The sequence below is a fragment of the Mustela nigripes genome, chromosome 4, assembly GCF_022355385.1.
Source record: "Mustela nigripes isolate SB6536 chromosome 4, MUSNIG.SB6536, whole genome shotgun sequence".
NCBI lineage: Eukaryota > Metazoa > Chordata > Mammalia > Carnivora > Mustelidae > Mustela > Mustela nigripes.
The window spans coordinates 168,376,736-168,402,704 of NC_081560.1; the positions used below are offsets into that span (position 1 = coordinate 168,376,736).

The following is a 25,969-nucleotide window of genomic DNA, read 5'->3' on the forward strand; positions in this document are numbered from 1 at the left end:
CCATTATTTTGAACTCTCTATCACGTAGATTATTACCTCCATTTCTTTAAGCTCAGTTCCTAGATATCTATCTTGTTCTTTTGTTTGGAACCTATTTTTTTCTGTGTTGTTTTGTTTGTTTTTCACTTTCCTTGACTGTTTGTGTTGGTTTCTGAGCATTTGTTAAGTAACCACCTCTTCCAGGGGTGCCTGGGTGGCTCAGTGGGCCTCTGCCTTTGGCTCAGGTCATGATCTCAGGGTCCTGGTATCGAGCCCCGCCTCAGCAGGGAGCCTGCTTTCCTGTCTGCCTACTTGTGATCTCTCTCTCTGTGTCAAATAAATAAATGAAAAATCTTTAAAAATTAAAACAAACAAACAAACATCTCTTCCAGTCTTGACAGAGTGATCTCCTGTAGGAGAAGAACCTCACAGACCAGCCTGACTGAATTCTTAGCTGTCTCTCATCTCTGTGATTGTCCAGGTGTTCTTCTTTGTTCTTAGTAACATTTAGTAGTTATGGATGTCCCTAGACCTGTCCGTCAGGATTGCAGTCAGCATCTAGAGACAAGCTGAGAAGCTGCATCCTCAGATACAAGCTAGGAAAGTAGAGTTAAGCTTTCAGGGAGAAACTTTTTGGCCATCTCCCTCAGAGCTGGGCCCAGGCAGGTAGCCACCAGGTACTGGGGGTGCTCTTGTGCCCATTAAGAACTGTTTCTTTGCTTGCTGCAGTCTTGCTTGTGTCTCATTAATGCAAGGCACATTGACTGCTAGCACCAGGTGCTCCAGGGGCCTATCCCTCAAGGGTTAGCAGTAAGAGCTGGGGTGCCAGATATGTGTATAACTTCCTTTCAGGGAGATACTGCTGACTTGATTTTATTATTGGAGCAGGTTGGTGGGAGAAGGGTCTGCTAGTTTCCCCAGTCTGTAAGGAGGGTTACCCATAGCCCCCAGGTATCTGCTAATTTAGATGCTGGGCCCTCAGGTGGTGACTTTAATGTATGCAGATGAACTCCTTTCAGGGAAAGACTGAGAGATGGGTATTGTTAGCTTGTTGCCTCTGCACTGAACCTTGGGGAAGTAGATGGTTAAGAACTTCTTTGTTTGCTGCAGTCCTCTGGGACTCATGAGTGAAGCCCTGTTGGCTATCAGAGCCCAACGATCTGGGGACCCATTCCCTGGGGGGCAGCCCTAAAATCTGGGGTGTGGTCATGTGCACAACTCCTTCTAGAGAGCTACTGGCAACTTGGAGTGGGCTACAGAGAGAAGACGAGAAAGGTGTCAGTGGGCTTCTTAGGTCTCTCGGTAGGATCACAGTCAGCCCCTTGAAACTTGCTAAATTAGAAGCCTAGCCATTAGGTAACAGCTTTTAAAGAATGCAGATAAAGTACTTCCAAGGAAAGATGAGGAGAAGGCGCACTGAGTTCTAGGGCATCGTTGCAGTGAATGCTTGTGCACCCATGATAAATTGCTTCTTTATTTGCTATTCTCAGTGGACTTAAGCCCCATTGGCTTTCAGAGCTAGGTGTTTTGAGAGCCCTTCCCTCTGGTGCGAGCCTTAAAAGTTGTGATGCTGATGTGGAGACCAAAACCCTTTGCTCATGGGTGAGAAGCTGGGAGTTGGACGTTCCCTCCTGGTTGTGTGCCACTATGGTGGACAGGGCATGGGGGGTATTATTCATAGTGAGAGTATGCCTAAGCCTTTTCTACCCAATTTGATGGGGGAATCCTATTTTCCCCCTGCTTCCTGTTTTCTGTGCCTTTCTCCCCTCAGCACAGGTGTCAGATACTGAACTCTGCTCTAATATAGTAATGGTCTCAGTGCCAATGAGAAGTGTAGAGATTTATGGGGTGGAAGATTGGGTTTTGAGTTCTTAGGTCTGTTTTTCAATGTTCTTGCTGTATGGGTATCCGCAGTTGGTTCTCACTGTTTAAATTCTACTTTTCTTCTGACTTGCCACTTCTTACCTCCTGAAGATAGGAAAATCAGAAAGCCCGACTTAGAATATTTAAAATAAGAGTAAATAGATTATAAAAGCTTGCTAAGAGAGTGGATTATGTGATCTCTCTAGTGCATGAATGTTTTAAGGTCTATGTTGCCTCTTTTAGCTGACTGTTTGGGTCATCCTCTGGCCTGGATATCTCACATGGGGGATGGCTGACTGGGCTTTATGTGTGCAAGGTCAGAGGGCCACAAGAATTAGTTTGTAAGGATTCTCAGCCTGCATTCTTTTGGCTATTAGCCGTAGACCTTAAGCTTTCCCACCCTCATCCCTAGGAGATTTTTGTTCTTGTCAGATCAGATTTTAAATGTTTTGTTACCATACATTCATTGTTTCTGGGGCAGGAGGAAGGAAGGACAGACAGCATTGAACTCAGGAGGGCAACAGTGTCCTGAGGCAAACAGCTGGGAGTGGAGTCTAAACCACCCTCCCCAGAGGACAGGACAGGGTGGGCAATAGCACACACCCAGAGGGAGGACTGAGCGGGGCAGTATACTGGAAGGAGTCAGGTGCAGCAAGACCTGGGGGAGGGAGGATGTGGGCGGTGGGAGTTGGGGGGAAAAGGAAGATGGTGGGAAGAGAGAACTTCTTAGGTGCCAGGTGGTGAAGAAGAGTCAAGGCCAGAGGTTTGGTCCTATATTACTATGGACTCTGTCCTCTTTCATGGTTATTTTTTTTAGAGAGTCACCAACTCCCTGACACCATCCCAGGGCTCCTGAGCTGTGAGCATTACAGGTGACAGCTGTATCTGCCCGGCTCACCAGTGACCATACTCTGTGGGTCCCCCCTGGAGAAAGTGGCTTTCTGAGTAATAGTCAGCCCTGAATGCTTTCTCGCTTTTGCCATCTGCCATCCATGTGGTTACTGAGCTTCTGTGTCTCCTTCCTTCCCCAGGTCGGTGGCTGGATTGGATAAGGAAGCGGACCTGGTGCACATGGAGGTGCGGACCACCGATGGATGTGAGTGCTGAGGCCAGGGGAGAGCTGTGTGCAGGTCCCTCTCCTCCCCCAATTTGCATTTTAATGGCTTGAGAAGATGAAAAGCCCTGAGCTCCATTACTGCCAGATCCATCCTATTTCCCAGAGTAGGGGGAGAGGCCTCTGGTCCTGAGGGAGACGTTTCATTGAAATAAACTCTCAGGAACGAATTTTCTGGGGATGTGAGTTAATGTGATGAATTTTGAGGCTCCTGTTAGTAATTTCCTGGCCTCTTCAGTGTAATTCGGATAGGAGCGTCCATAGCTCATCATGGTACTTTGCATTCACACAACGAATTGCAGGGGCTGCTGGCTTTAAAAATGAACCTTTCATATAGTCAAGCTTACCAGAAAAAGTCACTGGGAAATTTTTTTTCAAACTGTTTTATTCATTCATTCCACAAATATGTATGGACAGACTACTGTGTACCAGGCATTGTTCTAGGCCCCGGAAATACAGTAGTGAGCAAACCTATATTGTCTCTACAGACAAGCAGTAGAATCCCAGGATCTTAAACACATGACCCCTTTGTACATTGTGTACCTGTGTACTTCTGACTGAATTTTACTGATAGTATATCATTTTGCACTGCTTTAAGCAATTTATTCTTCCCAGAGTTGCTCATATTATTATAAGGCTCTTCCCTACCCAGGAAAAATCAGCTTAAAGTCAATTTAAACATACATGATAGATGTGAAAATATATGATCTATATGAAATAGCTAAAAATATAATTAACATAGGTCAACAATAGAGCCAAATAATCTATAGAAATAGTAGTGATGGAGGAATGCAGCAGAACAGGCCTCTGCTTGGGAGTTGGAGTCTTGGGTTCTGTCACCCACTAGACATGGGGTCTGGGCAACTCCCTCTAATCTCTGTGCTAAATCCCTCCATTGTTTGAGAATACTCAGCCTTGCCCTTCCCACCTCAGAGAGTTATAGGCTGACCAAGTAGAGGATATTATAGAAACTATAAAATGTAAAGATGTTAGAGAGTTCCGTTTTGACTTGGCCGTGGGTGATGGGGATTTTTCAGAATACTTTAAGTAAAACTACATGTGCTTTGTCCATGAAAAATCTACTGGTTTTGATACCAAACACAGGTACCTGCCAGAAACATGCATTCTGGGGAATATTTCATTTGCTCTGTTTTTATTTCTAAAAGACTTAGAAGATAGTCATATTTGTTACTGTATGTCTGACATTCTGCTGAGTACTTGATTTTTGTCTTTTTCTGTACTCACTGTGTGTGTGTGCATGTGTGTGCACGTGCACGCACGTGTTTTAATTGGTCTTATTTGGTTCTTGAATAAATGCAAGTCTCTGAAGCAGGCAAGAATGAGGGGTGGTCCACACTCTTAAAAATAGATTTTTTATTTTTTAACAGAAGACCTATTTAAGGCTTAGGAAAATAGGAGCACCTGGATGGTTTAGTCAGTTAGGTGTCTGACTCTTAATTTTGCCTCAGGCCTTGATCACAGGGACATGAGATCAAATCCCACATCAGGCTCTGCACTCAGCGTGCAGTCTGCTTGAGATTCTCTCTCTCCCTCTCCCTCTACCCCTCCCACTTGTGTGCATGTTCTCTCTCTCTCTCTCTCAAATAAATACATAAATCTTGAAAAAAAAAAAGACTTAGGAAAATAATACCACATATTCAAATTCACTGATCATAAGGATGGTAAAACTTGAGCCCAAAATTATATGCTCTGACTCTTACTGCTGAGAGAGAAACTGGGGGAAGCGTGAGATGTAAGGGTATGAAGGAACAAGCCAGGACAGCAGCAGGAGAGCAGATAGTCGCTCTCAGATGATCCACTGGCCAGTTTTTGGTATGATTTCTGCCTTGGCATTGCTTCCCATGTCAAACTTGTTTATGCCTTATATGTGATCTGTGCTGGCTATAGCATTTTAGAGTTGGTAATACTTGATAGGATTGTCTGACCTCCTACCTAGTATAGGAATCCCTTCCCTGAAAACTTCTGACAGTCTGTCTTCAGGTTCCCTGGCTTCAGCCTTAATTAGACACATCCTTTTCTGCTGCTGGACAGCTCCCATGTTTTGTTTTATTAAGTTAATTTCTTACATTAAGCTTAAACCTATTTTCTGAAAGTTCAAGAATTCTGATCCAAATTTGGATAAGCCCTGTGGTGCAGGACTGCTGCAAAATTTTATGAGATTAAAAGTGTAAAACACATAGAATAGTTTCTGGCCTATTGTCAAGAATCAAAGAAAGCAGACAGAACTAAAACAGGGATAAAAGTCATGTGCCACACCTAAGTTAAATTATAGTATATATTAGTTATGTTCCATTTTCTAGGATTTTTTAAAATCAGTTTTTCAATAGTTAATCTTCTCTCAACTTTGTGAGTTGGCTCTAACACACGTTTATTTAGAGATGCATATAAGAAGACTGCATTAACCTGGAGACACTGTATTTTACATATCCTAATGAAATGTATGATGCCTTTCATTGGTGATATGTGGTGAGAGCTTTCTTACTTATAAACTCACACATACACACACGTCTTCATCTTTTAATCATCACAAAAAGGCATGGCATGTATTTTAATTCCTCCTTTTTTTCAGATATGGTAGTCTGAACTAAGATTTGCCCAAATTCATGCAACTAGCAGTGACAGAATAAAAACTAAAACACAAAACTCTTAATACACTAGAAGTAGAAGGGAACCTCCAACAAAAGATGTCTACCAAAGATCTACAATTATATTTAATGATGATATACTGCATGCTTTCCATATAAGAAAAGGAAGAAGGAAGGATGTTTATTTAGTCTTACACACATATTCAACATCATGCCAAAAGCCCTAGCCTGTGCAATAAAGAAAAATGAAATGCAAATGCACTTCATATAGATTGTAAAGGAAAAACTAAAACTCTTCTTACCCTCATTGACATAATTGCCTATGTAGAATATCCCAAGAAATCTACAAAAATAAAAAACTCCTAAAACTAATAAGTAGGTTGAGCAAAGTGGCAGGAAACAACAAATTCAGTGGAGAAAGGATGTAATTTAACAAATGGTTTCGAAAAAAATTGGACAGTCATATGGGGGAAAAGTGAACTTCAACCTGTGATTCACAACTTACACAAATTTAACTAAAAAATAGATATTTCTAAATATAAAATATAAAATTATGAAACATATAAGAAAAAACGTAAGAGAAAATCTCCACAGCCATGCGTTGGCATCAAGAGCAAAGTTGACAAAATAAAGAATTGATAAATGGACTTCATCCAAATTAAAAAAACATTTGCTCTGCTGAAGACACAGTGAAGACACTAGGAGAAAATATTTGCAGATTACATATTTAACAAGGGGCTTGTCTTGGAATGTATAAGGGACTTTCAAAACAGCAATAAGAAACAACCAATTTTTTAAAAATAGGCAAAAGTTTGAAGAGACTACTTACCAAAGAGGATCCAAGAATGACAAATAAGCACATGAAATGATGTTCAACTTCATTAGATGTTAGGGAAATGGAAATTAAAACCATAGTGAGATATCATTACATACCTATTGGAACTGCTAAAATGACAAGACTGGTAATACCAAGTGCTGGTAAGGATGGAAAGCTCTTAGATCTCTCATATATTCCTGGTGGGCATACAAAATAGAAGAGTCACTCTGGCAAAACATTTTGGCAATTTCTTATAAAGTTACACAAACCTTATGATTCAGCAGTCTCATTCCTGTGTATTTACCCTAGAGAAATGTTATAATCACACAAAAACCTGTACACACAAATCTGTAGTAGACTTAATAATCACCCAAAACTGGAACAACTTAAACATCCTTAAATATCCTTGAATGGGTGGCTGGACAAGCAAGCTGTGATACATCTGTAAAAGAAAATAGATGAATTTCAGAGGCATTATACTGAGTGAAATACGCCAGTCTCAAAAGCTTACATACTGTATGATTTCATTGATATGATCATATGGAAAAGGCAAAAGTGTAGTGATGGAGAAATAGATCATTGGCTTCCCTGGTGAAAGGAATATTTCCCAAGAGAGCAGCCTGAGGGGATTTTTCAGGGTGATGTAAATATTTGGCATCCTGACTGTGATGGTCACATAAATCCATATATCTGGTAAAACTTAAGAACTGTACACCAAAAAAATTACTGTGTATAAATTGAAGGAAGTTTGTGTTAAAAAATAATACTAAAATAAATATTTAAGAAAAAAGGGAGGACGCATGACTGGCTCAGTTGAAAAAGCATGCAATTCTTGTTCCCTGGGTCATGAGTTCAAGCCCCATATTAGATATCAGGGTTATTTAAATAAATATTTTTAAATAATACTAAAATAACCTATAATGAGGAAAAACTAGAACACAGAGTTCTTGACTTCTTGTTCTGTAGAACTTCCTACCTTTTGGGGCACCTGGGTGGCTCAGTCGGTTAAGTGGCTGCCTTTAGCTCAGGTCATGATCCCAGGGTCCTGGGATTGAGCCCTACATTGGTCTCCCAAATCAGCAGGGAGCCTGCTTCTCCCTCTCTGTCTGTCTGCCTCCCCCTCCTCCCGCTTGTGCTGTCTGTGTCAAATAATTAAAATCTTTAAGAAAAAAAATTTATATATAAAAAAGAACTTCCTACCTTTTTCACTTAGTCAATTAGTCTCTTGATCCATTTATTTCTTCTTTTATTCAACCAGTGTTTATTTAAAATCTGCATATTCTGGTCCCTGAGGGGGAATAGAGGTGAATGTGATATTATCTTCACCTCATGGAGCTTGTAGACTGGCTGGGGAAACATAAGCATTTGAGTAATTCTAGCACAAGCTGACAGGAACATTCATAGAGTTGGACATATGTTCAGTTACAAATGGGAGTATGGCTAATAGTCTAAGAAAGTTGGGGGCACCTTCTCAGAATGACAGAGTGATCTGGCACTTCAGGGATTATTAGTCGGAATTTATCAGAACATTCTAGATAGAGAGGAGAGACTCACATTAGCTAAGAGTTCACCCATAAAGAGTGGTTTGTGCAAGGTTGTGAATTATGGTCAGTGGCTGTCAGAGATGGAGAGAGAAAAGGCCAGTACAGATACGCTGGGGTGGTTGTCCCATGAAGGAATGGGTAGGTAATGTACTGAGCCAAGCACGGAATGCCATTTTTACCTTTATAATGAAATAGCTTTCATGTTACAATTATAATTTCTTAGCTGTGACCTTAGATATGGATTATACTAGACAGTCCCATGTGGTTGCTTCATGTTTCTTTCTCTCTTCCTCTTCTGTTCGTGTGTTTAATGTTTAAGCCATAGCAGCTGACAGATGAAAAGCAAGCACCCATTTCAGCTTATTCTGAACACAGCTCTGAGAAGTTTCTCCCAACACTTCCCTGCCTCTGTTGGGAGCACAAGGCGGCTTTGCTATGTTTCCCTAGTCCCCCATGCTGCCTAACTTGGCTTCTAACTCAGGAGTGGTGCTGGGAGAGACAGAAGGGCTGGCTTGTGCCTGGTCTCCTTGACCCCGACAGGGGAAAGGAACAATGAGAGAATGGCATCTTCGATGAGCCCAGATGGTATCCTGCACCCTGCTTCTTGGGGTTGGTGCATTGGTCAGAGAGACTTCTTAGTCATTCCCTAGCTCTGTGTCCAGGTCTTCTCTTCTCTGGTGACACTATGGTTGCTAAGATAGCTAGTGCTTTCTACTTGCCAGAGAGGCAGGTGGGCTGGAATGAGCACACTCTCCACGCCCTGGGAGAGGGTTGAAAGGTCCTCGACCAGTGGTGGGGGTTGGGGGCAGAGGGGTGAAGAAGGCACCAGAGGCACTACATCCCTCCAGCTCTGTCTCCATGGGGACCATGTGTGCAATTTTTGTTTATCCTTTTGAGAAGCAGGGAGAAATGGTCTTTCAGATATTTACAGGCAAGCAAACTGGGAGAATAGAAATGTAGATCTCAATTTCAGGTTTTCCACCGAGAGGCTGTATTTCCAGGAAGCAACTAAAAATTGTTGAAGTTCCTGATTCCTCATTGTAACATGAAACAGGATTAATAATTTATTCATTTTTCTTTCTAATTCCTTTATAGGATATTTACTGGGCATCTATCTACTGGTTGCCCAGGGAATAAGAGGGAATAAGACCTGGTCTCTGCCCCCAAAGTCTGTATTCTAAAGACGGATGACCCAGCAGTTCCTGGATAGCTGAGAGCCTTGTAATATTTACACACAGGACATGTTAGAAACTCCCAGGAGAGGTTACTTCTTTATATATGATATATTTGAAGTCAGTTGAAACTTAGATTTTTATAGCCCTTTTGTTTTGTGATTCATGTGTTTAAAAGGAAAATTATTCTCTGAAAAAACTTAAATCAAAAGAATTAGTAGGTGTTAGATAATTGTTACTTTCCGTTCTCTGACATTCCTTTGTTATTCTCCCCCCCCCCCATGTTGGATAGCCCGTTCCTTAATCAGCCCCTTTCAGGCCATTTACCCCGTGTTCTGAATTTGCCAATTACTATTGAGCAAATTACCCTCAAAGGTGCCTTGAGCGATAAAATTTCATTCTCTGTTTCTTCCTGCAACACAGTTCATGTAGCTGTTTCTCTCAGCTTCTAACATTCATAATCCTCTGGCAGCCTGGTTCCTGGATTCCTGGGATCCATCCCAAAGATTTGGGTTTAGAGGGTCTGCTGTGGGAGTCTGTGTTTTGTTAAGCACATCCGGACATGATTCTGATCCAGGTGGTCCATTCAGAAACACTGTTCTGAGGATCCCTGACCTCAGCTGGTGCTAGGATTACAGCACAGCACAGTTCCATCCTCTTAAGCATAAAACAGGAGCCTTGATGTTGGAGTCTGGAATTACCCTGTTGTGGAAAATGCATGGGCTCACAGGGCTGAGTGAGAACACGCAAGTAGGGCAAACATGTCTTTCTTTGCCTTCTTTCTTTCCCTTTTGTCTCTCAAGACAAAATCACAATAAATCTTAACTCATTAGAAGTGCTTTCCAAGTCAAGATAACTTGCATGTGTCTAAAACCATGTTACTGGTTGGGGTGAGAGGGAGAGATTCATAAGTAGTAGTAGAAATGGTTTGAAACCTGTAAGAATGTTCAGAGAAGAGAAACAAGTAAATCTTTATTCTCCGTAATTCCCAGAGTGAGAGAGGCATGTGGGCATTCACACATGTCATAGAAATGTGTGTTTCCTGTATATTCACTCTCTCACATTCAGTCCAGTGAAATGGAGGACTTTCCCATGTGTAGAAGACAGTGTTGTCAAAGCCTAGCATTATTTATAATCATTGGAGAACTTACATGTGTATGCACCACACATGCACACACACACATACACAGAAGGTCCTGGGTATTGGCCTTTTACAGTATTGTTCTGGTGACTCCAAAATGCAAGCAGGACTGCAAACCACTACACTAGGTCTGAGCTTCCCTAAATGTAACATTTATTATATGGCCATCTGGAGAGCTTGTTAAAACACACATTCCATATTCTGACAAGCTCCCAGGTGCCACTGCTGGTCTGTGGGCCCCTCCGATCAGCACTGTGCTATGCTAAGCTGTGGGGGATATACTGATGAATAGGACATGATCAGGACTGAGAAGTGCACAGTGGAGGGGAGAGACAGATAGATACACAGATTGTTATTATGCTTTAATGTGCTTAAAGCCACTGATTGTTTGACTTAAGTCTCCTGAAGAAAGTGCTACAGGAAGCAAAAGGAAGGCTACCTCCCTGTTGAGGAGTGACCTTGGGCCACACAGAAGAGGCTCTGGTGAAACTCCCTCTCTGGATAGTAGTTGGATTTTCCCAGGAGGATGGTAGAAAAGGGGACAGGGACCTGTTCTGTCCAGTGTAGCAGCCACATCATCACAGGGAGTTGCTGAGCACTTGAAACATGCTGTCTGGATTGAGATGTGTTGTGTATGCAAAACACACACCAGGTTTCAAAGACATACTATGAATTCAAGGTTGGAAAATAACCCATTAATAATTTTTATATTGATTATATGATGAAATCATATTTTGGCTATTTGGGGTTAAATAAACTATGTTACAATTAATTTCACTCTTCTATTGACTTTGTAGGAACAATTATTTGTGACTCACATTGTATGTGTGTTGTACAGCCTTGTTCTAGGCTGGAGGGTCTGCTGGTGCCACAGGACAGAGGGTGGCTCTTGTGTACCATGTGTGACATTGAGCATCCTCTGTCAGCCTGGCTCCCACACACCAGAGAACACCCAGTGTTAAACTGGTCCCTGTTCTTGTTTTGATGTAGGAATTTCCACTCCAGCCCAGTCCTGTCCCTTCTTTATGGGAGTCAGACTTCCAGATTATGCTGAAGCCATTGAATTCTCTCTTGCCCTGGCAGGGCTTAAACAAGGCAAAGCCAGCCAGTTTGGTTAACAACAGTGTGAAACCCCATGCTGCCATGTAATTCAGGATTCAAATGACTTTTAATTCCATTGTCTTCTGGAAATCATTTTTCTCGAGAATTTCCCTCATGAATTCTCCTTACCACCCTCAATATACACTCAGACACAAGCATGTGCATGTGCACACACACACACACACACATATACGCCCTGCATCCTCCAACCAAAAAACAATTAGGTGTCACTAAAAAAGCATTGGCTTGGTGCCATAAGAGTTGAGCTAGAGAATTAACTCGGTTATTTAGAAGCTGTTTGACCTTGGAGAACTTTCTTAACTTTCTTTCTTTCTGTGATACTTTGTTTTCCAGTGCTTTATATATTTGAAAAAAAATCCTAACAAATATAAGAAGTGTTTTTATTAGGTATTAGTTTTTTCATCAATGAGCTAACAAAGGTATTACTATAAGAGTAAAATTTACAATGAGGCATATCTCAGTTCAGTGAACAAAAGAGCAACAATTAAGAGTACCCCAAGGGACTCCTGGGTGGCTCAGTCTTAAGTATCCAACTCGTGATTTCAGCTCAGGCCATGATCTCAGGGTGGTGAGGTCAGGCTCTACCCTCAGTATGGAGTCTGCTGGAGATCTTCTGTCTTTTTTTGCCCCTGCTTGTGCTCTATAAATCAATCAATCAATTAATTAATTAGTAAGTAAATAAAATCTTTAAAAAAAAAAGTACCCCAGAACGGCAAGGGCTGCAATGTAAAGTAATGAGTTTTTCTTCATTAGAAATTCTCAAACATAGACCATTTGGATGTATCATAGGGACACTATAATAAGTGAACCTGGATATAAACAGAAAGTTTTTGACATTCTAGGCAACCTAGAAATTTCTAGAATCAAAATTTGGAGTACATATGCCACTATTTCTTGTCCTGGTGTCATCATCACCTGTTATTAATCCATCACTGCATTTTCTCACTGAGCCGAGATAAAGCCCAGCATTTCTTAACATACGCAGGGAGTCGTAAGTAATCAAATATGTGTGGTGCACAAGGCAAAACTATTAATCTGCAGCCTAAACTTCGGGTTCTAGACACATAGAATATTGACTTATAAAGAGGTAGATATCAGAAGATAAAAGGATGGGGGAAGGAGCCTCCTAGATCTTGTGTAGGAGCACAAAAACCTCCCATGCCAGGGGATGGGCATAGACTCACAGACCAGTAGTGGTAGGGAAAGGAATTTAGGGCAGTCCCCCAGACTGAAACCTGAAGGCACAAGGGCACGTGTGTGAACCAGTGGCAGCTGGTGGTTTTAGAAGCACAAAAGGCAGAGTCGTGCCTGGACCTGGAAGGATCTTGCTGCTGTGGTGGGGTGCAGAACCCAGTAAGATGTGGTTTTTAGCAGCACAGACAGAAGTAGAGATGGTGTGGCCTGGAGAGCTCAGTGAAGAGCAGACAGTGATCTCTCTATCTGGGACACAGGGTTGGATATAGTCACTTCTGCTCTGACTGTTGGAAGAGACATGGAAAGCCACCAGGGAAAGCCACTGGAGGACAAAAGCCCACCAAAACTGGTTTTCACTGAGCCCATCTCCCCCCCGCCCCCCTACCACCACAGGGGGCAGGGCAACTTGGCCCAAACAAGGTTGCCTAAGTAACAGTGCACTTACCCAGAAGACAGGCTAGAAGAACAAGAGGTTGACGGTCTCTATAAAGCAGGTGCATCTTGCTTGGGTTGTGGTCAATTATATGTACTCTACATTGCCTCAACCACCCCTCAACAGAATGACTAAGAGGAGGAACCCCCAACAAAAGGAAGAACCAGAAAATGTGACCTCTGCCACAGAACTAATGAATATGGGTATAACCAAGATGTCAGAAATAGACTTCAGAATAACAATTATCAAGGTAATATCTAGGCTTGAGAAAAATATTAATGGCAGTATGGCCATCCCTAAGGGCAGAAATGAGATCTAATCAGGCCAAATTTAAAAATGCTATGAATGAAATGCAGTCTAAGCTGGATACTCTGATTGTCAGGATAAACGAGGCAGAAGAACAAATCAGTGAGCCAGAGAATAAGATGATAGAAAAGAAGGAAAGAGAGGTGGCATGGGAAAAACAAACTAAAACCCAAGGAATCCAACTGAGAGAGATTAGTGACTCAAGGAAACATTCCAATATCAAAATTATTAGGATCTCTGAGGGGGTGGAGAGAGAGGTCTAGAAGGTACATTTTAGCAAATTGTAGCTGAGAACTTCCATGTCCAAGAGGTAGAGAGGACCTCTCCCAAGATCAATGAGAACAGACCAATGCCAAGACATATAAGAGTACACTTTGCTAATCTTTGATCCAAGGAAACGTTCTTGAAAGCGGTGAGGGAGAAGAGATTTCTTACATAGAGAGGGAAGAACATCAGAAAATTGTTAGACCTGTCCAGGGTACTAAATGAGAGGAACATGTAGCCAAGCCCTACTTTATTCAGCAGGGCTCTCATTCAGAATGATGGGGTGACAAGGAGCTTCCAAGACTGGTAGAAACTGAAAGAATATGTGACCATGAAGCTGGCCCTGCAAGAAATATTAAGGGGGGTTCTACAAAAGGAGAAAGACTCAGGGTGATACAGAAAAGAAATCAACAGAGACAATCTATAGAAACAAAGACTTCACAGGCAACATGACGACAATAAAATTGTATTTATCAATAATCACTCTCAATATGAATAACCTAAATGCTCCCATGAAATGGAACAGATAAGAAGACGTGACCTATCCATATGCTGTTTATAAGAGACTCATTTTGAACCTAAAGATACATCCAGACTGAAAGTAAAGGTATAGAGGACCATTTTTCATGCCAACAGACCTCAAAAGAAAGCTGGGGGAGCAATTCTCATATCAGACAAATTAGATTTTAAGCTAAAGACTGTAGTTAGAGATACAGAAGGACACAATATCATTCTTAAAGGGTCTATAAAATAAGAGGATCTAACATAGATGTAAACATAGATGTTACATAGATGTAAACATCTATGCCCCCAATATGGGAGCAGCCAACTGTTACCAAAATAAAGAGATATATTAATAATAATATGCTAATATGCTAGGTGACATCAACACTCCACTCTTGGCAATAGGCAGATCATCTCAGCAGGAAATTAACAAAGAAAAGAGCTTTGAGACACTGGACCTGATGGACTTCAGAGATATATACAGAACATTCCACCCTAAAACAACAGAATATTCATTCTTCTCATGTACACATGAAACTTTCTCCAGAATAGACCACATACTGGGTCACAAATCTGGTCTCAACCAATACCAAAAGATTGAGATTATTCCCTGCATATTCTCAGACCCCAGTGCTTTGAAACTGGAGTTCAATCACAAGAAAAAGTATGGGAGAAATTCAAACACTTGGAAGCTAAAGACCATCCTGCTCAAGAATGTTTGTGTCAACCAGTAAGTCAAAGAAGAACTTAAAAATCGTGGAAGCCACTGAGAATGAAAACACACTTGTCCAAAATCTATGGGATATGGCCAAGGAGGTCCTATGGGGGGAAATACATAGACATCTGAAGCTCACTTAAAAGCCTAGAAAAATCCCAAGTACACAAACCATCTTTATACCTTAAAGAACTGGAGAATCAACAACAAATTTAAGCCTCACTCATGCACAAAAAGGGAAATAATTTAGATTAGATCAGAGATCAATGAATTAGAAACCAAAAATATAGTAGAACACATCAACAAAACTAGAGGCTGGTTCTTTGAAAGAATTAATAAGATCAATAAACCACTGGCCAGACTTATCCAAAAGAAAAGAGAAAGGATCCAAACTGATAAAATTATGAATGGAAGGAGAGAGATCACAACTAACACCAAAGAAATAGAAATACTTATTAGAGATTATTATCAACAACTATATGCCAGTAAATTAAGCAATCTAGAAGAACTGGATGCATTATTATAAACCTATAAACTACCAAGACTGAAACAGGAAGAAATTGACAAACTGAATAGAGTAATAACCAGTAATGAGATTGAGACAGTGATCAAAAACCTCCAAAAACCACAAGAGTCCAGGGCCTGATGGATTCCCTGGGCAATTCTACTAAACAGGCAAAGAAGAAATAATACCTGTTCTCCTGAAGCTGTTTCAAAAAATAGAAACAGATGGGAAACTTCCAAACTCATTCTATGAGCCAGTATTACCTTGATCCCAAAACCAGGCAAAGACCCCATCTAAAAGGAGCATTTCAGACCAAAATCCCTGATGAACATGGATGCCAAAATTCTCAACAAGATCCTAGCCAATAAGATCCAACAGTACATTAAAAGGATTATCCATCACGACTAGGTGGGATTTATCCCTGGGATGCAAGTGTGGTTCAACATTTGCAAATCAAGCAATGTGATAGGATAAATCAATAAGAGAAGAGAGAAGAACCACATGACCCTCTCAATTGATGCAGAAAAAGCATTTGACAAAATACAGCATCCTTTCCTCATTATAACTCTTCCAAATATAGGGATCAAGGGAACATTCTTCAGCTTCATAAAATCCATCTATGAAAAATCCACAGCGAATATCATTCTCAATGGGAAAAGCTTCCCCATTAAGATCAGGATGACAAGATCAGATGAAAAGGATGCCCAGTCTCCCACTATTGTTCAACATAGTGATGGAAGTCTTAGCAACAGCAATCAGTCAAGAAAAAGAAATAAAATGTATTCAAATTGGCAACTAAGAAGTCAAACTCTCTCTCTCTTTGGAGATGACATGACACTTTATGTGGAAAACCCAAAAGTCTCCACTCCCCAAATTACTGGAACTCATACAGTAACTCAGTAATGTGGCAGGATACAAAATCAATGTACAGAAATCAGTACCTTTCCTACACACTAACAATGTAACTGTAGAAAGAGGAATTAGGGAATTGATTCCATTTACAATAGCACCAAAACCCGTAAGATTCCTTGGCATAAACTTAACCAAAGAGGTAAAGGATCTATACTCTAGAAAATACAGAACACTTACGAAAGAAATTGAAGAGGATGCAAAAAGATGGAAAAACATTCCATGCTCATGGATTAGAAGAATACACATTTTCAAAGTGCTGGACCAAACAATCCTAAAATTTGTAAGGAGCAAGAAAAGACTCTGAATCACCAAGGAAATGCTGAAAAAGAAAAACAAAGCTGGGGCATCACGTTGCCTGATTTCAAGCTATATTACAAAGCCGTGATCACCAAGACAGCATGTTACTGGCACAACAAAAGACATAGATCAATGGAACAGAATAGAGAGCCCAAATATGAACACTCCTCAACGTTATGGTCAACTAATCTTCTACAAATCGGGAAAAAATATCCAGTGGAAAAAAAAGACAGTCTCTTCAATAAATGGTGCTAGGAAAATTGGACGACTTTATACAGAAGAATGAAACAAAGATAAACTCTAAATGCATGAGGGAACTCAATGTGAGACAGGAATCCATCAAAATCCCAGAGGAGAACATAGGCAGTAACCTCTTTGACATGAGCCACAGCAACGTCTTTCAAGACATGTCTCCAAAGGCATGGGGAACAAAAGTGAAAATGAACTTTTGGGACCTCATCAAGATAAAAACCCTTCTGCACAGCAAAGGAAACAGTCAACAAAAAAAGGAGGCAACTTGTGGAAGGGAGAAGATATTTGCAAATTACGCTACAGATAAAGTGCTGATATCCAGGATCTAGAAAGAACATCTCAAACTCAACTCCCCAAAAATCAGATAACCAAGTCAAAAATGGGGCAGAAGACATGAATAGACACTTCTCCAAAGAAGACATACAAATGGCTAACAGACAATGAAAAAATGATCAACATCATTAGCCATCAGGGAAATTCAAATGAAAACCACATTGAGATACCCCTTTACACCAGTTAGAATGGGAAAAATTGACAAGGCAAGAAACAATAAATGTTGGAGAAGTGTGGAGAAAGGGGAACCCTCTTACACTGTTTTTGGTACAGCCACTTTGGAAAACAGTATGGAGGTACCTTAGAAAGATAAAAATAGAGCTACCCTATGACCCAGAAATTGCACTACTGGGTATTTACCCCAACAATAAAGATGTAGTGAAAAGAAGGGCCCCATGCACCCCAGTGTTCATAGTAGCAATGTCTATTGTAGCCAAACTGGAAGGAGCTGAATGCCTTTCAACAGACAAATGGATAAAGAAGATATTGTCCATATATACAATGGAATATTACACAGCCATCAGAAAGAATGAATACCCAACATTTGCATCAACATGGATGGGATTGGAGGAGATTATGCTAAGTGAAATAAGTCAGCAGAGAATGTCAGTTATCATATGGTTTCCCTTATTTATGGAACACAAGGAATAGCATGGAGGAGATGAGGAGAAGGAAGTGAAAAATGAGGAGGTGGCAATCAGAGGGGGAGTTGAACCATGAGAGACTGTGGATTCCAGAAAACAAACTGAGGGTTTTAGAGGGGAGGGGCGTGGAGGAATGGATTAGCCCAGTGATGGGTATTAAGGAGGGCACGAATTGCATAGAGCACTGGCTTTTATACACAACCAATGAATCATAGAACACTACATCAAATCTAACACTGTACTGTATGGTGACTAACATTAATTATTTATTTATTTGTTTAAAAAAATTTTTTAAAGATTTTGCTTATTTACTTGACAGAGAGAGAGAGAGAAAATATAAGAAGGGAGAGTGGGAGAGGGAGAAACAGGCTTCCCATTGAACAAGGAGGCTGATGCATGTTTTGATCCCAGGACTCTGGGATCATGACCTGAACCAAAGGCAGACACTTAATGACTAGGCCACCCAGGTGCCCCACATAAGATAATAATTAAAAAATAATCATTTTATAATGAAATCCTCACATACCATCCTTGATGGTAAGGAATTTTGGTGTTCTAAAAATAATAAAATGAAATTTTTAATGAGGGAGAGAACGCACAAGCACAACCCCGGGGGAACAGCAGGCAGAGGGAGAAGCAGGCTCTCTACTGAGCAAGGTGCCTGAGGTGGGACTCAATTCCAGGACCCTGGGATCATGACCTGAGCTGAAGGCAGATGCTTAACTGACTGAGCCACCCAGGCATCCCAGACTGATTTTTTTTTTTTTTTTTGGTTCAAATACGTAATGGTTGGGATCACTAGTTCTGGTGTCAGTATGCCTGTTTATCAATCCCAGCTCTGTCATTTCCTAGAAACTGTGGAACTCAGGCAAATCACTTAATTGTTGTGCCTTAGTTTACTCATCTATTAAATGGGGATGGTAAAAATTTTAACTCCTTATGGCATTGTTGCCACAATTCAATCAGTTAATACGTGTAGATCCTGCAATACTGGAAGACATAGTGAGCATTCAAAAATATTAGTTCTTGTTTTCTCCATCGTCATCATTGTTGTCTTTATCATCATTGTCATCATCACAGTCATCTGTCATCATAATTGTCACCATTATCATCAGTATCATCATTATCGTCGTCATCATTGTCATCTGCATCATTCTCATTATTGCCACATTGGCATCATCTATGTCATTGTCACTGTTATCAGTGACAGAGGCTTATGGTAGCTAAATGACTTTTCAAAGTTTCCTGGAATCTGTTTGTTTGTTCTTATTTTCATCAGAGAGTTAATGTTATTATTCAAAATAAATAGCACCTGAGTATTTCTCTAAGAGATCTAAGGAGCTGATTTGCTTTTCATTCATAATTTTAATGCACTTCTTCAAATTTTGACAAAATGCATATTATCTAAAGGGATGGAAGTTGAATGATTCATGGAAAGTTTTCTCTGAAGTGGTAAGAGGCAAGATGGCTAGGAGAATTTGAATATTTAGTAATCTCAAAGGTAAACCATTACCACAAGTCACAGTATCATTCAACATAACAAAAAAGTTTAGGTTTTTAATGTAAATCAATTCAATTAACTAGCATTTAACTAGCTTAGGAGACAAACAAAGATGACTAAGACTATATTCATGCTTCTAAGGAGGTGTGACCCTTTTGGAAAAGTTTGACAGAGAGAAATGCTGGATGTAAATGGATGTAAAGTTTGCCTTGCTGGTTGGGTGAAGTTTGAGACTGCCTCCCTTGGCCTTATAGAACTCCTGGCAAAAATATAGTTCCTTAGGAAGAAAAGAAGGTGAAAGATGCCAGATTATCTCCTTCATTCTCTCTGTGCATATTTTCTGTACATGTTCTCAGATCTTCCTCTGTCCAATGCAGACCCCAAGACAATGTTCACTTGGGAATATTCTGTTTCTTTCCCTGGTGTGGGATTCTTCTGAGAATGTTCTCTGCTTCCTGGAACTTCAGGGACTGCCTGACACCTAAAGTTTCATGTACACCTTGACCCACTACAAAAAAGAATGAATCAAAGACCACCTCTTTTCACTATATGAGAGCTTTGGCTCAGCATCTGCTACATGGGAAGGCATGAAGACTGGATACACTAGGGAGACGTTCACACTGTTGGGTCCCCCCAAAATGGGTACCCCAATAATGGGTCCGTGATTAAAGGAGCGATATTCATACAAAGTGAAATTCAAGCAAAGCTTTATTTCACGCCAAGCATCAAGAATCAAACCAACTGTCCAACAGACTAGTCGGGGCCGCCCCTTACAGAGAGGAGACCCCTCCCTGCTTTCCAGACTAACTTTTATAGAGCAAAGGCCATGTGGTTGGGCCTGGCCCCACACCGTTGGCCAATTAAATTGTAACACACAGAGAAAGCTGCACAGTCATGCTAGGTGACCAATTGAATTACCCTAGTAGACATTTGAACCAGCCTATCACCTTGTTCAGAATTGGCACCCAAAAGGTACCCAAAGGGCGGGGCCCATACTCCTTGGTAGCTAGGAGACAGTATGCGCCCCCACTGATTGAATACCTCCACCTGGCCTGATCCACCCTTGTATTTGGATTTTGTTACCTGGGACTGGTTTCTGGGACTTGTTTTTAAGTAAGTTCCCCTTGGGGGGGTGGTAAGGTCAATTTAAGTTTTACAACAAAATGGTAGTTCAACCGGGGTGGGGCCACTCTGGCTGAATAGGCCCTTACAGCACCATCCCTAAATTGTCTTCCAGTGATAGAGCTAGTTCCAGCAGGGCCAGATATTTCTAAAGTTACTGAGTAGATCCCTCTATTTGCTTGCAGGGAACAAAGCTTTTGACTTTTAACTCTTTTAAGCGGAGCAGTGAATACACCAGCTCTTTGAGACACACTAGGAAGACATCTGACATTTAGAAATACATTAATCATCGGGGTAATGATTGACTCTCAACCACTGGGGAAATCACTCTCTAATTTTCTTACAGAGGTATCCAAATGAGTTCTTCATTCAATCTGGTCTTTCTAGTTTTCCATTTGAAAACATTTCAAAGGAAAGGATAGAAAATAAAAGTTCAGAATATGGATTAGTCAAAGTTAATCCATTAACATGTGATTATATAGTGCTTTCCATGAGCTTTGCCTACCTAAAAGACCATGTGTAGTTTTTACTCCCTTTCCAGGCATTCCCTTCTCATGTACTATACTTCTCCACCTTAACTGAACACAAAGGCTACTTCCTCCTTTAACTCCTTGGTTATTTGAGCTCAGACATGTTTTTGTTTTTGTCTTTTTCTTATCTGTACACCCAAAGTACTTTAAGAAATTAAACAGTGATATAATTTCAGAATATGACTTTCCTAATACAACCTGTAATATGACCTTTTGATTCTCCATAGTCAAACAGAACATTGCCTGTTATTATTTGAAGGTATGAGAGATGCCGAGTGTTAAATTTCCTTCTCTTTTCATAATAACAGAGGGATAACATTCATTAATCTCTTAAAATGTATCCAACAATGTGCTAAGCATTTTTCTCACATGATCTTATTTAATCATGACAGTTCTTGGAGACAGATGTTGACTTGTGAGGAACTGTGCTACTTAGTCAAGGGTGACCAACAAGAAGCAGGTTTAGGACTTGAACTCAGCCCATTCTAGCTTCAGAAGTCTTGCTCTGAAACATCATGCTATGCTCAAGAGATCTGGCCTTCTGTCATTTTATCATGCATCTGGTGTTTTTATTAAAAGCAAATGAAAAGGCCACAAGTGTTAGAAGCCTAGTTTGGGAATCAAGCGAAATGACAAGTATCTTTCAGTTTCATCTTTGAATGTCCATGACTATATCTGGCCTCATATCATGATAATGTCCAAAGCCCAAATTTGAGAACTTTCACAAATGTGAGGTTCTTGGTGTCCCCTTCTCACCTTTGACACCCATAGTCCCATGTCACCCTCAATCACTTTCATCTAGTGGTCAGGTCTACCTGCTAATTTACTCTCCTCATCCCCCACATTCTATGTTCTCACCAGGCAGTGGGTGCCATTATGCTTACTATCATGTCTCTGTGTTTTGAAAAATAAAAGCATTGAGACTTCTGAGTCCAGCTAAAGACTGCAAGGCCCCTGAATTTTAAGTGGATTTGAAAAATTCATTTTAGAGTTGCTTTCCTGTTAAATTGGACCTTTCGTTTCATGCTGGGCAGTAGCAAGCAGGGGTAGAGCCAAGAAGTAAGATGGGTTTGGCACAATAGCTCACTTGCTGTGGGCCAAGGTTTAGGTAGGTTTTGATTTTGTTTGGGGTGGCCTTGAATACACTTGGTTCTTTTTTTTCAAAGTGTCCAAATGTGAGAGTGAATAGGAAATAGACAGGGGAAAATGAGCCTGTTGTGGGGAGGCGGGGACAAGCAGGTGTCTTCCTATGTGTACCTTTGATTCGTGGTGTAAGGAGCTTTCTGAGACGTTGGCTGGCAAGAAAGAAGCAGGTTGTCATGTCAACACTTGTGGTTTCCTCATATGTGTTTACTATAGCTTTTTGCTGGGTTTTAGTGCCTTATTCGAGGAGAAAATTACTCTGGCTTTTTGGGTCCAAGAGTATTCCTGGTGGCAGGCAATGGGCTGCCCTGCCCAGCCTGGGCTCCTTGCCTTCCTTTCTCCTCTCAGCCAGAAGCGGAAAGCCTGGCCACTCCTGGCTCTTTCTGCGAACGGAGACAAAGAGGAAAGCATGTGTAGGCTGTACATACAGAATGGCGAACAAGCTGGTCTTGCTAACAGGTCAGGAAAGGTGGGGAGAGGGTCTGTCTCTTCTCCAGAGAGGTAAGGAGGAACAAAATTACAGATAGAGATGGGGAATGAGTGGCTCCTGTGGCAGCTTGTTTTGTTTGGCTTTTTGGTGTTTGAACTGCACCCTGTTTTGATTTAAAATAGCTGTTCATTTTTTTAAGATGTTCTTTGTTTGAGAGAGAGAGAAAGTGAGAGAGAGCAAGTGCACATGATCCGGGGAGGAGCAGAGGGAAAGGGACAAGCCAGCTCTGCACTGAGCACAGTGTGGGGTTTAATCCCACAACCCTGAGATCATGACCTCAGCCAAAAGCGAGAGTGGGACACTTAACCAACTGAGTCACCCAGATGCCCCTAGCTGTCCTTTTTCTTCTTCTTCTTCTTTTTTTTTTTTTTTAGATCAGGAAATCTCACCTTAAAAAAATAAGGACAGTGGATTTATAAAACACAGAATGTCTTATTCCTGCATGTCAACAATAAATGGACCCTGAGCAGCCGCTTCTCTTTCAAGAGTCTGTGTTGGCCATTTTGCTGCAGTCACCAGCGCTCCTCAGTGACCCCTGACACCGAGGCCGTGCGCCAGCTGCCATCTGTCATATTCATCCAGCTCATTTTATTCCTACACATGATTTGTCTGGCTCCTTGGGCATTTGATTTTATTAGGCTTCTTGTAAAAAGCTTTCCGTTCTATAGCAAGATGTCTGGGCTTTGTCCCAGGGCCTTCAGAACTGTTTGGAAGCCAGGAGAGATGAGCTCAGGTTTGGGTTTTAGAGATGACTCTGGCTCCTTGCCTCGAGCCTGTCTGGTTTCCAGTCCGTCACGCACATGCAAGCTAGTCGTGAGACAGACGCAACAGGGCCACGCGGATGAGAAGGTCTCATCCCAGGCAAGCAGCAGGGCTTGTGGAGAAAAGGGGAGAGACTCTGGAAGCACTTCAGGGCAGAATTGTCAGGGCTAGGAACCATCTGCGGTATATGGCATGTGGAGAGAAGTAAAATGAAGAGGCTTGCGCTCGTGGTCAGGGGATACGAACGCGGATGGAGAGAAGGAGGTGGATGTTTGACGTGATCCGAGTAAAAATACCAACAAAAATAGACTGTGTTCAGCTCTGGACGCTCAGGAAGTCACAATGTAGCCCATAATAAATTCATTTCTTACCCAAATATGTTTCCTTGTTAAAGCAGCACCATCTGTATAAACGAATGTGTGTAACAGCTGGCGACAGGTGATGTGATGAGCCCCCTCCGAGTCAGCAGTGACCCTTGTCTCACTCACCGCTGTATTCCTGATACTGCGCAACCCCAGGACATTGTGTGCACACAGGAAGGATGCAGTGAAGCCACCAGTAAATTAATTAGTTAAAGATCAACAGAGATAATTTAAAGTGTACTCATGGTTTAAACTCAATTGTCACAAATTTTTGCTTAGTTAAGCCTTTTGCCTTTATCTCTGGTGCCCCTGAGCCCCCTCCACTGTAGCTTGTGACACCAGGGCACACCTGGGCACACATCCCAGGTTACAGTCGCTTGAGATACATATAGTAATGAACGTAGTTTTAGGTGATAACGAAGACCTCTCTGCTGTTAATACTAACATGATTCTTAAGTTTTAATTTTGGCCATTTACTATTTTTAAATACTGTTCAATTAAAACTATTTTAAAAGCCAATGTACACGCAGGTGTCTTCACAGAGACTTACCTGTACTTCTTCCTTAAGGAGCAAATAACTGAGTGGAGTGCCTTTCTGGGATGGCCCTGTTATCAGAATCAAAACCCATTTTATAGTCAAAGATTCAGCTACAGCTTCTGCTATCATGTTCCTAGGTTGCTTGAGGGGCTGTTCACCTGCTGAGATTTTCAGAAGATTTGACAAGTAATCATACAAGTTTTATAGATTTTATGCAGGTAATAGGTGAATACATTCTTGCTGTAAAAACCGTAAAGGTGTATATAATATAAAAAGCAAAGGTCCCACTTCGATACTACCTCCTCAAGTCCTTTCTTTTCCTCCACAAGTAATCATAGCTAATTTTTAATGGGTTCCTTTAAAACTTTTTACTATGCACAGAAGCGCCTGGGTGGTAGCTCAGTGGGTTAGGCACCTGACTCTTGATTTAAGCTTAGGACATGATCTTGGGGTTATAGGATTGAGTCCTGAGTTGGGCTCTGTGCTCAGCATAGAGTCTGCTTGAGATTCTTTCCCTCTGCTTTCCCCCCGATCTCTCTTTCTTTCAAATAGGTAGATAGATAGATAGATAGATAGATAGATAGATAAAATCTTTCAAAAAAAACAAAACAAAACAAAACAAAAAACCCCAAACCTTTTTTCTATGCACTATGGCACAAACCTATACATTTATAAAGACAAAGCTTCTTGGGGACTTGAGTTCTATCATGCTATCATATTGGCAAATAATTTGTCAAAGGTTACTTAAAAAGGACCAGGGATCTTAGAGAAATCAGCATGTGAATATGTTTCTATCTACTTCTTTTAATTGCAGCTAGCCCTCTGTAATATGTGCACCTTGCTTTCTTGAAATGTTCAGGGACATTTAGCTTGTTTCTGATTTTTCACTGCTGTGAACAATGCCACAATGAGCATCTTTGCCCTTGACTCTTTGGGAAAATATATTAGTATTTCTCTAAAAGACATTGCTTGCTTTAGAATTGGTGGTATAAGATATGCGCATTTAAAATTCTGATAGATATTTCCAATTTGTTCTTCCAAAAAACTATACCAGTTTACCCTTTTGCGAGTGGGATGTAAGATTAACTCTTTCCCCACTCCACTGCCTCATCTAGACATTGTCATTTTAAAAATTATTATAACTCGTGTGAATATGAATGAAATCTTGTTGTTGTTTTAAACTGCATCGTTGCTTTCCTGTGAGGTAGAGCCTTGGGTGCTGATGAGAACTTTGTCACCATGTGCCCTTGTATCTAAGTGTTGCTCTCCTGTTTCAGATGCTCACTACCTCACCTGCAGGATCCAGGAATGTGCCGAGACCACTCGCAGTGGGCCTTTTGCCCGTTCCATTGACATCAGTTCCCTGGTTGTTCAGGATGAATATATCTTCATTCAGGTGAGTCCAGAAAATGCAGTCAGTGGTAGAGAGGGGATGCTCAGGTGATGTCAGGAAAATGAGAGTGGCTTTTCCACGGTTGTGAAGATGGGCTGGGGTGCGGTCCCTCATTTGCTGCTCTGGTGACCTGTTCTCTGGGGGGATCCAAGACTTCTGGTGAAAGGAGAAGAGGTTATGTGTCAGTAATATGTGGAGGGGTCTTCAGTGGCCCACTGAATCCTCAGTTGGGTTGCTGTTTTATTATACCAAAAAGCGTCTGGAAATCACTAGGACTCGGTCTATGGTTTGGAGGTTACTTAGAGCCACATCTCCCATGGGATCTGAGTTTAATTAGTTTATCAAAGCTCCAACCCATTTCTGTCCAAAGTGACCTGTTGAACTTGGGAATGAGAATCCTCAAGAAATGTA

General features: G+C 41.2%; 1 protein-coding gene across 2 annotated transcripts in view; it reads left to right on the forward strand.

Annotated features, from left to right (window-relative positions):
• Positions 1-25,969, forward strand: part of SORCS3 (sortilin related VPS10 domain containing receptor 3) — a 586,552-nt gene that overhangs the window by 413,841 nt on the left and 146,742 nt on the right. For both annotated transcript variants that reach the window (XM_059398521.1, XM_059398522.1), the window contains exons 6-7: positions 2,874-2,938; positions 25,443-25,561. In XM_059398521.1, coding sequence (XP_059254504.1) covers positions 2,874-2,938; positions 25,443-25,561 — 184 coding nt within the window. The remainder of the gene's footprint in view (positions 1-2,873; positions 2,939-25,442; positions 25,562-25,969) is intronic.